Source organism: Rhincodon typus, chromosome 9, assembly GCF_021869965.1.
Source record: "Rhincodon typus isolate 14 chromosome 9, sRhiTyp1.1, whole genome shotgun sequence".
NCBI lineage: Eukaryota > Metazoa > Chordata > Chondrichthyes > Orectolobiformes > Rhincodontidae > Rhincodon > Rhincodon typus.
This window is the reverse complement of record NC_063340.1, coordinates 24,547,166-24,564,091: the sequence shown is the minus strand read 5'-3', so window position 1 is coordinate 24,564,091 and position 16,926 is coordinate 24,547,166. Positions and strand designations below refer to the sequence as shown.

Sequence of the window (16,926 nt, the reverse complement as noted above, 5' to 3'; positions counted from 1 at the left end):
AAAAACAAAGTTACTGGAAAAGCTCAGCAGGTCTGGCAGCATCTGTGAAAGAAAAAAAAGTTAACATTTTGGGTCCGGTGACTCTTCCTCAGTTCTGAGGAAGGGTCACCAGACCCGAAATGTTAACTCTTTCTTTTTCCTCCACAGATGCTGCCAGACCTGCTGAGCTTTTCCAGTAACTTTGTTTTTGTTCCTGATTTACAGCATCTGCAGTTCTTTCAGTTTTTACAAGGATGTTACCAGATAGAAGGGTTTGAGCAATAGGGGGAGGCTGGGGCTATTTTTCCTGGAGTGTCGGAGGCTGAGGTGTAACCTTATAGAGGTTTATAAAATCATGAGGGGCATAGATAGGGTAAATAGCCAAGGCTCCGCCAGGGTGGAGGTGTCCAAACTAGAGGGCATAGGTTTAAGGTGAGAGGGGCAAGATTTAAAAGGGATCTAACGGGCAACTTTTTCACACACAGGGTGGTGCATGTATGGAATGAGCTGCCAGAGGAAATGGTGGAGGCTGATGCAATTACTATTTAAAAGGCATCTGGATGGATATATGAATAGGAAGGGTTTAGAGGGAAATGGGCCAAATGCTGGGAAATGGGACTAGATTAATTTGGGATATCTGGTCAGCGTGGACAAGTTGGACCGAAGAGTCTGTTTCTATCTTGTACAGCTCTATGACTCTGTATATATCAGCAAGAGGCCCAACAATCTCTTCACTAGCTTCCCACAAAGCTCTGGGACACCTAATTAGATCCTGGTGGTTTATGCACCTTTATGCATTTTAAGATGTCAAGCATCATCTCTTCTGTAATATGGATACTTTTCCAGCTATCATCGTTATTTCCCCAAGTTCTCTCGCTTCCATATCCTGCTCCTCAGTAAATACTGGCACTCGTGAAATGCTCATTTAGTATCACACCCATCTCCTGTGGTTCCACACACACAACGGCCTTGTTGATCTTTAAGGGGACCTATTTTCCAAGTTACTCTTTTTTTTTCCCTTAGCGTATTTGTAGAATCTCTTTGGCAAATAGAGTTAAAGATAATCCATAGATATCTCATGTCCCCTTTTGCCTTCCTAATTTCCCTCTTCTAGGGATTCACTCAATCCGGGCTGTCTATACTTATTCTTTTCTAGACCAGAGATTGAATGTCTCCAGTCATCCAACATTCCCTACACCTACCAGCCTTGCACTGCACACTTAACAGGATCATACTATCTCTGAATTTTCATTATCTCATTTTTGAAGGCCTCCCACTTTCCACCCGTCTGTTTACCACAAAGTCTCTCCCAGTCAACTTTTGAAAGTTCTTGCCTAATGCTGTCAAAGTTGTTCTTACTCCAAGTTAGAACTTTAACTTTTTGATCAAATCTATCCTTTTCCATAACTGTTTTAGAATTATGATCACTGGCCCCAAAGTGCTCCCCCCAACCGACATCTCTGTCACTTGCTCTGCCTTATTTCCCAAACGAAAGTCCGGTTTTCTAATCGGTACATCCACATATTGAATAAGAAAATTTTCATGTACGCACTTAACAAATTCGTCTCCATCCAAGTCCTTAATGCCAAGGTAGTCCCAATGTATGTTTGGAAAATTAAAATTCCCTAATGTTACAACTCCATTATTATTTGCAGATATCTGAGATCCCCTTACAAATTTGCTTCTCAATTTCCTTGAGGGGCTTACAGTACAATCCCAATATGGTGATCATCCCTTTCCTATTTCTCAGTTCTATCCATAGAACTTCACTGGATGTTCTCCCAGGAATATCTGCCCTAAGTACAGCCATAATGTTATCCTTAACCACAAGTGCTACTCCCCCTCCTCTCTCACCTCCCTTTCTATACCCTGGAATATTAAGCTGCCACTCCTGCCCCTCCCTGAGCCACATTTCTGTACTAGGTATATCCCAGTCCCATGTTCCCAACCATGTCCTAAGTTTGCCTTACCTGTCAGGCCTCTTGCATTGAAATCAATGCAGTTTAATTTATCGGTCTCTCCCTTGATTGTGCCTGCCTTGACTTTCTCCTGTTCTCCACTGTACCAGCCTCAGACTTGCCTCTTTTTCACACTATTTGTTTAGGTCCCACTGACACACCATTCCCAACCCGCACTAAGTTACTAGCAAATCTCCCCGCCAGGATATTGGACCCCTTCCAATTCAAGTGCAACCCATCCTCCTCCCTGGAAGACTTCCCAATTATACAAAAATGTGAATTCCTGACCTTATACCAGCTCCTCGGCCATCCATTCATCTGCCCTATCCCCCTTGTTCTACTGTCACTAGCACATGGCACCAGGAGTAATCCAGATATTACTACCCTTGGACCTACTTTTTAACCTCCTGTCTAGTTTCCTATATTCTCTTTGCAGAACTTTGTCCCTTTCTCTTCCTATGTCATTGTTACCAACGTGTACAATGACCTTCTGCTGGTCACTCTTCCCTTTGAGAATATTCTGCACCTTCTCAGAGACGTCCTTGACCCTGGCGCCAGGGGCATAATACAGCATTCTGATGTCTCGCTGTCAGCTGCAGAAATGTCCGTCTCTGTCCCTGCCCCTGCCTGGAGAATCCCCTATCACAATCAATCCTTTGGAATCCTGGCGTCATTACAGCCAGTATTGGTACCAGTAACCTGACAGGCCATCACCATCGATATTATCCAAAAGAGTATACTTTAAAGTTTTTGAGAAGATTTGTAGTTTAGGTTGTAGATGAGGTTGTAGATATGCTCACTGAGCTGGTGGGTTTGGTTGCAAATGTTTCATCACCCTGCTAGGTAACATAGTCAGTGCACCTCCGGTGAAGCCTACGACCTCTTCTTCTAGACCATCCCACAAGAAAGAACATCTATTCAACATCCACCTTATCAATCTCCTTTAGTATTTTATATACCTCAGACAGATTCCCCCTTCATTCTTCTGAACTCCAGTGAGTTTAAGCCCAAGTTATTCAACAGTTTCTCTTATGACAGCCCTTTCATCCCGGAATCAACCTGGTGAACCTCCTCTGAACTGCCTCCAGTGCCACTCCATCTTTCCTCAAGTATGGAGACCAAAACTGGACACAATATTCCAGGTGTGGTCTCACCAACATCTTATATAATTGTAATAACATTTCTTTAGTTTTATAATCCAGCTCTTTTGCAATAAATGCCAGGATTTCATTTGCCTTTCTTATTATATGCTGCACCTGCAAAACCACTTTCTGCAAATCATGCACAAAGATATCCAGATCCTTCTGTGCTGATGCACTTTGAACCTGCGCCCCATTTAAATAATAATTTGCCCTTTTATTTTTCCAGCCAAAATGGACAACTCGCTAACCTACATTAAAATCCATCTGCCAGATTATGGCCCTTTCTCCTACCCTATCAATATCTATCTGTAAACTCTTTTTCTGCTAATCACTGCCTGTTTTCCCACTTATTTTAGTATAATCTGCAAACTTTGCTGTTACACTTTGCCCCTGCTTGCAGATCATTTATATAGACTGTAAATAGGTGAAGTCTGAGAACTGAACCCTGCAGTCCCCACTAGTTACAGTTCACCATCCAGAAAAAGACCCGTTTACCCCAACTCTCTGCTTTCTGACAGTCAGCCAATCTTCTATTCAAGCCAATTCTCTATTCTTAACACTCCCCCCCTCCATCCCCATAGGACCTAATCTTCTGGATCAGTCTTTTATGTGGCACCTTATCAAATGCCTTTGGTAAGTCCAAATATACCACATCCACCAGATCCCCATTATCCACCTTGCTCGTTTCATTCTCAAAGTATTCCAGCTAGGTCGTCAAGCACGACTTGCCCTTCATGAAACCATGCTGACGCTGCTGAATTGAGCTTTGTTGTTCCAAGTATTCAGTTATCTCCTCCTTTAAGACCAACTCCAGCAACAGCCATATCTTTGAATTAAATCATTTTTTCCTCAAAACATTCTTGCATGTGCTAGCTTAAATTTATATCAACTTGAGCTACAAAACAGCAATATGGTTTACTTGCTACAGAAACTATTCTACAACTAACCATAATTAAACAGAATATAATTTAATTCATCAGTTGTTTAATCAAGTCGAAATTAAAATTATTGAAAAATATCTCAATCCTATAAAACCCAGCACAAAGCTCTCAATGCCTCACTATTTGCTTCCTCACATAATATATTAATTAATTAATATATTAATTCACCACGTTCAGCCAATCAAGTTTGTAAGCCCCAAATTTGCAAATGGAACTCTACAGTAACCTGCTTCCAATAATTCTTTCCAAACCCTCTTTAATCCGTTCCAAAACTCCAGATTCAATTTTCCCATTATGCACAATTTGCATCTATCATGTACAAGTTCCTTATTTTGTAACTTATTTCTGTTCCTCCATACTCTTGCATTAAATTTTATCCCAATTATTATAAAACCCATTTCTCCTAGATGTACATGTTAATGTCTTGATCATCTGAAAATTCCTTCTTATATCTGACCACTTTAACCTTATTGTGCCAATAACTGAACATGATAAAAACCCATTTTTTCATTGCCAAGTATTTTCACATTAGTCGATCCATATGTCTGACACATTTGTCCAACCATGTCTGAACACTTGCATTGGAATCCCAATATCATGTTGCTCTTTCTAGACTTAGCTTGATCATTCAATATGATTAAATAATCTACGTGAATATGGAGCACAGATTCTTTGCTTACCTCTCTCTTCATGGTTCCAATACCTCGGATGATGATAAGTACATCATTTGCAGTTCAGTTCACTTAATACCTTCAAAGACACAATCATTACCAAGAGAATATTACCAAATTCCTGACTCTTACTAAACTTAATGGATATCAAATCTTATCCATAATATTTAATCCCAATTTGCTACTGTGTTTTCCCTTAAATTTATCTCTTACTCTTTTCTCATACAATGTGTACATCCTACCAGTTATCGTCCTACCTCATTCATGAGCACTGAAGAAACTTTGCTGTCAACTGTAACAATAACATTCTTTTCAGGAATTAAACATTTCATCTGATTCCAGGCCTTAACATGTTCTATTCATTTATTCCTTACAGCATCATTCTTTCTTAGAGAATCATTATTTTGTCTTTGTCACAGCTGTTTGGACCCAAGTTAGTTTAAAACTACTCAACTAATTCTCATGTCATCTAAACATTCATATTGAAAAGGAATATTTAACTTTCCTGATGATTGCTTAAACCATTCCGGGAACATTTACTTCCCCATTAGACTATATCTTATTCCTCCATCACCTTATTATTTTAATTGATCCTGCTTTATTTTCTCAAGTTTAAATGAATATCCAAACATTACATTTATTAACACCACAATCTCCATTCCATCATCCCAGATAACCAACAATGATAATAGATGCCGTTACTATTCATTTTAACATCACTTATTCATTATAGCCGAACTGTCAATTCCCAGACTGCTAACGTATAAGTAATAACAATTAAAACAAATTCTACGTGTTTGCTTGTTCTTCACTTTAATTAATGTAAAATTTTAGTAGATAACCTACAAATTATGCTCACATTGTTTTCACATATTATTTTCAATTAAGTAATCCCAAATTCAAACAATAGTATCATTGCCTGACAATGTTCCATTTATTTATCTTCAAATCAAAAGATTCTTCTATGAAACTCAGAAATCCATAAAACACCCAGGATGTTTATTGTTAATGTCTCCTTTAAAATTAAAATTTCTAATCTCTGTTAAACTCAAAGAAATTCACTTTTCCTTTTGAGTGCATAGAACAGCAACTTATATCAACTTCAACTATATGTTTAACTCTCAGCAAATTATTTCCAGGCATTTTTTATTCACTTGTGGGACGTGTTTGTCACTGGCTGGCCAGCATTTCTTGCCTGTCCCTAGGTGCCCTTAAGAAGGTGATGGTGAGCTGCCCTCTTGAACCACTGCAGTCCATGTGTTGTAGATTGACATACAATCCCCTTAGGGAGGGAATTCCAGGATTTTGAACCATCGACAGTGAAAGGACAGTGGCATGTTTCCAAGTCAGGATGGCGATTGGCTTGGAGGAGAACTTGCAGGTGGTGGTGTTCCCATGTACCTGCTGCCCTTGTCCTTCTAAATGGAAGTGGTCGTGGATTTGGAAGGCACTGACCAAGGACCTTTGGTGAATTTTTGCAGTGCATCTTGTAGCTAGTACACAGTGCTACTGAGTGTTGATGATGGAGGGAATGGATACTTGTGGATGTGATGCCTATCAAACAGGCTGCTTTGCCCTGGATGTCAAGATTCTTGAATGTTGTTGGAGCTGCACCCATCCAGGTAAGTGGGGAGTATTCCATCACACTCCTGAGTTATGCCTTGTAGATGATGGACAGGCTTTGGGGAGTCAGGAGGTAAATTACTTGCCACAATATTCCTAGCCTCTGACCTGCTCTTCTAGCCACTGTATTTATGTGACAAGTCCAGTAACATTTCTGGTCTTGATACTGTTTTTTCAAAAAAAAAACTCAAATTATCAAAGATTACAGTATTTGATTTTTTGGGACAAGCTTTTGATTGTTCTTTGTTGGTGTTTAAAACTTTCCAGTCCTCAGGCTTATTACTATTCTACTGTACAGTCTCTTAAACTAACACCATTCCTGACCATCCCTGACTTCCTCATTAGCCACAGATGGATTGTTGTCACTGAGATTTTGGTTTTACAATGGAACATGATGCTTTTAGTTATTTACTTACTTTTCCCCTTATTAGCCTAAACTTGCAAACAACTTTAGCCAGCTCTCTCTCATACCTATGTGTTGTAATTTCTAATAACCAACCATCAGAGTCTGAGTACAGGTTTATGATGATTATATTCAAGTAACACAGGATAGAGATAGAGTGCAGTGTAGTTAGTAAAGCATAGATGGACGTGTAGAAGCAATCTCAGTAGTATGTCCTCATCCAATAAATGTAAAAGAGGCAACACGCAGATTGAATGCTTCAACTAATTGTACCAGGGAGACTATATGGGCAGTGAGGAGCCAACATATGTCACATTCATGGGTAATGGGAGATACTGCCTATCACTCCAGTTAGATTGCAGTAAGAATCTGAAGAATGCAGAAAAATTGAGTACCTTTATACACTTTTGATCACATAAATGTCTCATTATCCAAATTCTAATCTTGCTTTATAAACACCTAAGAAATGGTTGTCCATTCTAGGTCATAGGTTAATGTTGTGAATGTCTTCTTCACCTATTCAGGGAACAGTTAATCTTATCTGAGATTTTTTGCCCCATTCCATATCAGTGTCCATCACTTCCTTGTATCTATATTTCTCCTGATTCCAAGGTCTCTCTAGAATATTTTTGTTAATATTATTTGTACAGCATTGCATATAAATTCCTGCTGACACTAAACTGTAGGACGCAGAAGGTTTGTCTGGCATAAGATTTGTTAATTGAAATATTTTACTTATTTCTACTATAAAAATCTCTTTTTAAGCCTGACTGTCTAAAGTCACTCTAACAGTATCTCCTTTTGGTCCTTGGCCTAAGCCTTACATAGCCATATAGTGGTGTTGTCCTTTCTTTCTATACGCCACTGCCCATTGATTCTAGCCAGATATCCAGCTTACAGTCATATAGGAATTGGGTCAGACAATCAGCACTGCTCAGCCTTTTAATGCAGGTCTCTGATCTATCAGCCTGTCTCCCCAATTTCTAAATCTCCATTACCATTTTCTTTGTGACCTCCTAGTGCAATAAACAGGTATTTTAAATATAAAATGTATATAGTTGAGCAATAACAAGTGTTTAGGAGACTATTCAAATTCATGGGTACATCTATACATTTGTTCCCTACTTCCATAGATTCTCCCACCAGATGACAGTAGCTACATGTTCAACATCATTGGCGAAGGCTTGAGTCTACTGGAATGTGCAGTATATCCTAGACACTCATTGTGCCTCATCACATATTAGGGTGAGGTATTCGGGCAAAAATGGGATAACATAGGAGAACTGTTTGGGTACGGTGTCAGGTTGTCTTTTATGCTTTCTACAGCACGAATTTTAACTGTTCCTCCTTTATATATTTTAACCAGTTCTACTTTCCCTGTTCTTGCCAACATCTGAGAGTGTAAGTGCACTGAATATAGCATAATCAGTTGTTCCTGTACTGGAACTCCTGCTGCCATGTAGTAATGCAGTATCTCCCATTACCCATGAATATGACATATGTTGGCTCCTCACTGCCCATATAGTCTCCCTGGTACAATTAGGTGAAGCATTCAATTTGCGTGTTGCCTCTTTTACGTTTATTGGATGAGGACATACTACTGAGATTGCTTCTACACATCCAGCTATTGCTTTACTAACTACACTGCACTCTATCTCTACTCTGTATGGTGGTATATTATGACATTTTACATCATGATTTCCCTAATTACCCTAATGTTTTCTACACTATATAATGCCCTGCTAGATGCCGTCAGGGCAGAACCCTCGACTTTGGACAGAGACCTGGACTTTAAAAAAACTTTTACAAAACTGTGCTGACTCTGCAAGGAATAAACAAAATACGTCCTGTCTGAAACAATCATCTCAAAACCAAAAGAACCTAGCCCTGAGGCGGTTTTTACAGCTCTGGCTACACAGCTCAGACAATAGGAAGTCTAGAGAGATGATGTGAAAGACCTCGGCATCCAACCTTAAAAATCTAACAATCTGAAAGCCAAATAATCTCAAAGAGAACACCAACCGAACAATGAGCCTACAGATTTGGCGCAGACAAAACGGAGCTCATAGTCAGTATAACTGTCAGCCCCAATCTCATCTGAGCAGCTTCTGAACCAAGCCCCAAAAGAAGCCGAATCAAGAGGCCGAACAAAGAAGCCGAATTGGAAATCCGAACCAACAGCACCATCGGAACAAAGGACACCCAAGAAGGGGAAGCCAACCAAGAGATCTGCAACGGAACAGGCCGAACCACCTTCTGAACAAACAGCTTTTGTCTTTTCAAACCGAGAACACCAATGACAAGAACCTCAACAACCGACCACGACCATCAAGATAAAGACTGATAACTTGAAGCAACAACCAACTTAACCGATACCATAGTCCTCCGACACAACTGGAGGTGAAAACCGGGCTCGCCAAACCAGCAGGAAATAGAGAAAACCAGGTACTTAACTGACAGATCCAATACACCCCTAACCGCATCAGCGGTCACAACCCAAACTGAAAGGATTGCACAGCTCCAAGTCCTCAACCACGCTGCAGGGACAGCAAGCCAAAACTGCATGGCAAACTTCAAAAGCATCTTCTGAGTGGTGAGCATCAATTCCGAGACCTCAAAGCTCCAACATAGTTAGGAGAGGGAGGTGGGTAGTATCAGTGCACTGGGACTCTACAAGAAGGAATTCTGATTAATAGTGTATTTAAGTACTGATGTCTTTTCTGTTACAGTAGTTAGTTGTGATTCTAATAGTGGTAATATAATTAATTGTGTATTTTAAAATACTACTGGTTCCAGTATATCAATTGTGTTAATTTCCTTAACTTATTGAATTACCTATTTCTTGCATTGTTATTACATTTTTGTACATAAATAAAGGCAAAGTTTCTTTTGCCCCTAAACACCTGTCTATTGTCTTTTCATTACATCCTAAATAAAATGTCAGTGTCCAGAACCAGAGGCTGGGAGCGATTCAAGCCTCTTTAAGGTCAGAAATATAACTAATTGTAAACCACACCCCTACATGACAGATATCATCAAGACAATGCCCATCAACAACCTTCTATGCATTCAACAACAGTTCCATATACATCTGCTTTAAACCCCTGAGATGGTAACTGATCAAATCAAGATTGTGTCATGTGCATCTGCTATTCATAAAGGAACCATATCCTCATGATTTAGTCTCAAATTTTCACTGTTTGTTCAAGTACCCATGACCCATTGGTACTGCAAACATTATCCCTACTTGCACATCTGAAATGTTTTTACCTATCCTAATTAATTTGTTAATAATGTCTGTATGATCCTCTCGTACAGTAGTCATGCCCTGAAATTTTCCTGTCATATCTTGGTCTATACCTAATTGGACATCTTGAATCCCTCATTTACTTTCATTTCTAAAATTTCCTTAAGCTGTGAATTTAGGATTTGGAACTTTTGGTCCACAGTAGCTAATTAACTATTGAGGTTCCTGTATTGAATGCTCTGGCAGCATCATTGTCAGGTTATGATTCAGCCTGTTCCTTCCCTGGGCCACTAGTCACAAGTGTTCCACCATTCAGCTGTGCTTCGTTTGTCATTGACTGACCCATTCCGGTAGTATACAGTGATTGAGTATCAGTCAGGATGGGAGATAGATCAGGTCAGGCAGCTAGTCAGGGTTAGATTGGTTAAGAAGGGTAGATTGACTAGCTGCCTAATCTGAGTGTTGGGGGCAGTTAGAGTTGGCCAAGTTGAGTTGGGAGGGATATCAGGTCAGAAGCGAATAAGATTTCATCAGGGCTATCAGGTGTTGAGACGGTAATCAGATCTAGTCAAGATCAGCATAGTCAGGAATGGGAAAAGTTTAAAGGGATATGGGCTAAACACAGGCAAATAGGTCTATTTCAGTTTAGGAAATCTGGTTGGCATGGACGAGTTAGTCCAAAGAGTCTGTTTCCATGCTGTATGATTCAATGATTCTACGACTGTAAGAGGGTCGCCATAGAATTGGTGTTCTCAGCAGAGATAATGAGAAGCAACAAACACCCACACTATGAATTGGACTATATGACACCGCAAGAAATGTGGAGCGCAACATCCAACATGGAACAATGAATGTAACTGTAGGAGCAAGAAAATGTGCATTTCAGAATGGGTCTACTTAAGTTCAGATGCAGAAGCAATAATTTGACACAAATGAATGATTGACGGGAGATAGTAGGAACTGCAGATGCTGGAGAATCTGAGATAACAAGGTGTAGAGCTGGATGAACACAGCAGGCCAAGCAGCATCAGAGGAGCAGGAAAGCTGACGTTTCGGGTCTGGGCGAAGGAAGAAGGGTCAAGGCCCAAAACGTCAGCTTTCCTGCTCCTCTGATGCTGCATTCATCCAGCTCTACACCTTGTTATCTCTGAACGATTGATGGGATTCTTTGGAGAGATATTTGCGTAAAGGAGGACTAATGAGAGATTATGGAGATGCACAAAGGCACAAGAAATGGATATTGTATGTGTGACTAGCTGAGCAAAATGGCAGAAAGGGAAACATGGAAAACTGGCCCGCCTTAGAGGAAACTGCATAAAAGTATAAATACAAATGAAAATAAAGTCCAGCAAAGCAAGAGCCGATCTATTGCATTGTCCCCTTCCTGCAAATTCCGGCACACCCATCTTTTAAACTTTGAAAAGCTGGGTTTTGTCTGATGAAATATCTAACTTCCCACATAATCTCAGATCCGGTGACAAGTCAGAAAATTGAAGATTGCTAGATAAGAAACTCATCAACGAGTGAGTCAGCAGCACTTTGAGGTAAGCTACTCAGTTTTCTCGGTACTAACCGTTCAAGTGTCTGAACGTTAAATAATGAGCGTCATGTCCCATCAGATAATCGGATCCGCAAGCACAGTTGTACAGAACAGAGAAGCGCAGGGCTGCCCACAACGAAAATGTGCTGCTCTATTTTCCAGCGAGAATTGTACAGAAAGGTCAAATAATTGAAGCTCTAATTCTCTACATGGAGCTGCCAAAACTGCTGAAGTACCCTGCATCTTCTGTCTTTCGTACATGACAGAGACAGTATAAGAGAACGTAACAAGAGTGAACAGTGCAGGCGCCTGCATTGAGCTGATGGTGAATGTGGAATCGATTGCACCGTTTATTTCTTCAGAGGGTCAATTTCACGGAAATATCGCTTTTTATGTTTTTAAAGTCTGCAATGCGGAAAAACAAAACTTCAAGACAGTGAAGGCCCATCTTTGGAAACTTCCAAAAAGTGAATTGAAACTTTCCCCTTGAAATAAAAGCTACGAATGTTTAATAAGAAGTATTAGCATCTTGTGACATCGTACATTTCGACGGTTAAAATGACTACCTCAACATATTTGGAAACCTGCAACGAGAAACAATTTTACCATACATCTGAAGTCACCTATAAGATTTCCGCAACATTTTACAGCTTTATAGTTATTGTGGGAGTCCCGGAAAACGTCGTAGCACTTTATTTTTTAATGTGCAACAAAAAAGAACTGACCGAAGCTAAAATCTACATGATAAGTCTAACAGTGGCTGATCTCCTCTTTGTTATATTTCTTCCTTTCTGGATTGATTACTATTATCGCGAAGGCGACTGGATCTTCTCCAGCGTTGCGTGCAGCCTATGGGGATCTCTGTTCTACATCAACACTTATAATACTATCTTCTTTCTGGCTGTCATCAGCTTTACTCGTTATCGTGCCGTCTCACAGCCGGTAAAGGTAGTTCAATCGAGACAGATTGTGAGAGGCTTAGCTTTAACTGCTTTAATCTGGACATTAACAATTTGCTTTTCTTTACCGATTGTAATCAATCACGAAGATTACCTCGTCAAAACAAATACCAGCCATGAAAGATGTTTTGAAAGTTATGGGGAAAAAAACAAATCACAAATAATAGTTATACATATGCTAATGGAGCTGGGTTTTGTCGTTAGTTTTGGCGTGGTCGCTGCCAATAATGTCCTCATCCTTCGAACCCTGTCTGTTGACCAGAAAACATTGAGAACTTCGCAAAACAAGTTCAAGACCCGCGCTTTTCGGTTGGTGCTTATGGTTCTGATCATCTACACTGTTTCGTTTCTACCTTACCATTTAGTCCATCTGCTTTGGACGCTTTTAGTACTCAACTTCTGGAAATCTGACGACTGCGCTTTCAGAAAAACTGTTAACGATGCTCATCATATCTCTCTGTGTCTGATGTGTACCAACTGCATTCTGGACCCCATTCTTTACTGTTTCATGACAACAAATTTCAGACAATATTTTAAAGAATTAAGACAATCCTTCACACGTAAGTATATCCTCAGGAGAAATCCTAAACCTCAAGAAATTCAGCTGGCATGAAATGGTACCCTAGTACAGTAACGTTATTATGTCAATTATGACCCATCACATGAAAATCATCACTGCTCAACTTATGCGTTTTATTACCAGTTCGTTTAGTTTATCATAAGAAAAAAAAAGGTTAATCTTAAAAACATCTTATTTACAAGATTCTGGATTTTTGAATATTCTGAAACAACAAAAGAAGTAACAGACCAGAGAAAAAAATTCTTCCTTTTAATATTTGTGAAGCTTGTGGTGTGTAACATTTCAGGAATGTTTTAGAGCCTTCACTGAATAGGTGATAGTTCCCTTTTATCCAGTTCATTCAATGAGGGCGACAGATAGGAAGTTAGAACTGGTTTCAGCAACTTTGAGCTAGGAGGTGGAAATAAAAGCATTATTGACACCAATTTTGATTACCATTGCTAAGTGCACAGTGTTGAGACTAGCAGCTTCATCCCAAATGCCATTTATGAAATGCCACTGATGATTGTGTATTACAAACATACCCAATTAATCCTCACCCAACTAATGTGAGTTTTTAATCTATCATTACATGTAGACCACACCCAAAAACCATGTGATCTTCTGGGAGTAGCAAAAAAACTCAGTTAGACTTGGTTGGACAAATTCTAGGTGATACAGCTCTGACTTGGGGCTTCTGCTCCTCATTGCCAATTGCTATTATCTCAGGAGTTCACTTTGGCCTTAATAATACCGCACAGTGCTTACCACTTAATTAGGAACAGGAATAGGCCATTAAGCATCTTGACTTTGCTTCACCTTCAGGCAATAAGATTGTCGCTGATCTGCAATCCAACTGTGTTTACCTGCCATTACTCCATCCATTGAAACATAGAAAATAAGAGCATTAGGCCATTCAGCCCTTCGATCCTGCTCCACCATTCGTTATGGTCACAGCTGAACATCAAACTCAGTAACCTGTTTTCACTTTCTCCCCCTTACCCTTTAGCCCCAAATGTCAATTCCAACTCCTTCTTCAAAACATACAATGTTTTGGTCTTGATTGCCTTCTGTGGTAGTAAATTCCACAGGCTCATCACTCTCTGGGTGAACAAATTTCTCCTCATGTCAGTCCTAAATGGTTTCCTTCATATCCTTAGACTGTTAACCCTGGGTCTGGACAGCCCTACCATTGGGAACATCCTTCCTGCATCTACCCTGTCTAGTCCTCTTAGAATTTTAAAGGTTTCTATGAGTTCCCCCTTATTCTTCTGAACTCCAGTGAACGTGATCCTAATCAATTCAACATCTCATACATCAGTCCCACCATACCAGGAATGAGACTGGTAAACCCTCTTAATCCCGTTGGTTAACAAAAATCTATTTGTAATGTTAATAACTGATGTAGCATCTTTTATCATGAGCAAAAGAGAATTCCAAACTTCTACACCTCTTTGTGTCAAAATCGTTCCTTCACTCCTGAAAGTCTGACTTTAAGTTTTAGGCTATGCCACTAGTCTTAGACACCCAACTAATGTAATTAGTTTCTTTCCATCAACCCTATTTTCCTCTTAATACATTGAAAACTGAAATCAAAACATCCGTAACCTTCTAAATTATGGGAAAAGCAATCCTAGTTTGTGTGATCATTCTGTGTAAATTAATTCGTAGAGTCCAAGTATCATTGTGATGAACTTGAACTACAAGCCCTCCAAAACCAATATGTCCTTCCTAAGGTATGGTGCCTAGAATTCCCATACTCCAGGACTTATCTGACTAGGTATTTGTTTAGATGTGGCATAGCTGCCAGTCTTTTATATTTGAGTTCTAATATAGAAGTCAGCACTTCATAACCATTTCATGCCATTTCAATGATCTATATACCTGAATGCTTAAGTCTCTTTGGACATCCATTGTTTAAAAATTTTCTCTGTTTAGAAAGTACTAACCTTTCCAAAATGTATGATCCCATTTTGCCTAAATAAAATCCTCTTAGTTTTGTCCACTCACTTAATCTACCAACATATTTTTGTAACTTTATGCTACCAGTTGCGCTGGTTACAATGTTGCCTATCTTCCATCAGCAAACTTGAAAATGTGGCTTTTATTACATCCATTGAGTAGTTGAGGTTTTAACACAGATCCTTTTGAGACACTACTGGTCACATTCTATTAATTAGTCAATCCGTGCTGTTACTACCGGATGGTTATGTCTGCACCCACCATCACTCTCCTCACAAATGAAGTCAACGACCAAGAGAAAAAGGAATGAGCACAGTGTGCAGCCTTGCAGTATTCCTCTTATAATGTTCAAGAAGTCTATAGTGCTCATCCTGATCTTGGCACAGGAGTTGAGCAGCAGTACCTTTGAAGGTATTAATATACCATTGCAAGAAATTAGAACCTATAAACTTGACATATAAGGCATTAGCTAGCTACAGTGGACAGGCCAAGGATAAATCAACAGTAAATGCATGACAATCCTCATTGTCAGCCTTATACTCAACAGATGCTTGGCACAGGGTTAGTGGAGTGGAAGCCAGTCATTCATCACATTTTCACTGCTAGTTGTCAAAACCAGGCATGCCAAAGTCACTGTCATGGAAGTTTACACACCAACAGAGGGAGAGGGATAAAAAGATTAATTCTACCTCCAATTACAGTATGTGCTGGTCAAGATACCTAGCTATGATATTAAATGACGAATAAGTGACCTCAGTGCTAATCTATTGCAATTGGCGAAGACTGAGTAGTATGATAGAACCTCATGGGTCAGCAGCATGTACATTGGAAACAGTGAGTATCTGCTAGCTTTCTGCAACAGCAATTGGCTCAACATTGAGAAAGCCTTCCTCAAACACAAGGATACCTACAAAAAAGACATGGAGGCCTCCAGGTGATAATACCCTAAAAGTAATTGACATTTGCATCAGTAGTAGATGGAGCACAGCTCTAATAAGAGGTTTGGATTTGTCAAGGTGCTCATTTAGGATTGACTACCATCTTACGTTAAGGAAGATCCGCTTGAAGCTGAAGAAAGCAACCATGAAGTCACAACAGCCATCTGAATGGAGAAACTGTAGAACAAGGCCATATCAAACAATTTACAGCTGGCCTGCTTCAACAGTTTCAAAGTACTACTAAGGTTGGGCAATATTGAGTCAAAGTGGGAATTTCTTCATAAAAGGGATTAAGACTAATGCAGCAGCTACTATTTCTTTTGCTATGTACTAGAGCTTTCCTAAACACTTTTTCACAGAGCGTTTCACTGCACTGTTTCACTTTGAATCAAGACAGTTCAAATTTTTGTAAATACCATATTTTTTCAGATCTTTTGTTTATCATTATTTGACAAAACCACTTCTGTTCATTAGCACTTGACTAAAGATTCTTTTATTTCCTGAAGTTTTTACATATTAGCAAACCAAGCACAGAGTCATTTTTTTTTATTATTTTTACTTCCTGGGGATGGTACTTGAGAAATTCTGAATTCTGTTCAGTAATTTTCATCTGGAACCATAATTCAGAGAAATTCAACTTGTGTTTCCAGAGACTTCTGATTTTTATAAAAATGTGATGAAAATGATAACCATGTTCTGATGAAAATGGTAATTGCAATCTTTTTCAGTTTTTCATCAGACTTAAGAATGCATCTGAGTTGGAATTTATTTTCTTCTGCCAGTCTAGATTTTAAAATTTATGATCATTTATGGGGTGTAAAAATGGTGTTTGTAAAATGTCTCAAAAATGGCTCAAAAATCTTAAAACTAAAATATCTAAAATCCAGATCTGTTTGTATCTCCTCAGATTGAGGGTGAAACACATTTACAATATATTGATCTCTCAACACTTAATTATTGCTTTCCAATGTAAAGGTAAAAGGTTTTCTCAATTTAAGCTGCAC

The 16,926-nt window shown here is 39.3% G+C and overlaps 1 protein-coding gene across 2 annotated transcripts; it reads left to right on the top strand.

Annotated features, from left to right (window-relative positions):
- The first annotated feature begins 9,245 nt into the window (after nucleotides 1-9,245).
- Nucleotides 9,246-16,324, top strand: LOC109934257 (platelet-activating factor receptor-like). Of its 2 annotated transcripts, none has more exons than XM_048600621.1 (2): nucleotides 9,246-9,310; nucleotides 11,584-16,324. In XM_048600621.1, the coding sequence occupies exon 2, from the start codon at nucleotides 12,063-12,065 to the stop codon at nucleotides 13,074-13,076; it is 1,014 nt and encodes a 337-aa protein (XP_048456578.1). In that variant the 5' UTR covers nucleotides 9,246-9,310; nucleotides 11,584-12,062; the 3' UTR covers nucleotides 13,077-16,324. The 2 variants fall into 2 exon arrangements, with proteins under 2 accessions (XP_048456578.1, XP_020388656.1); XM_020533067.2 differs by lacking the exon at nucleotides 9,246-9,310 and adding an exon at nucleotides 11,393-11,508.
- Nucleotides 16,325-16,926: the final 602 nt, after the last annotated feature.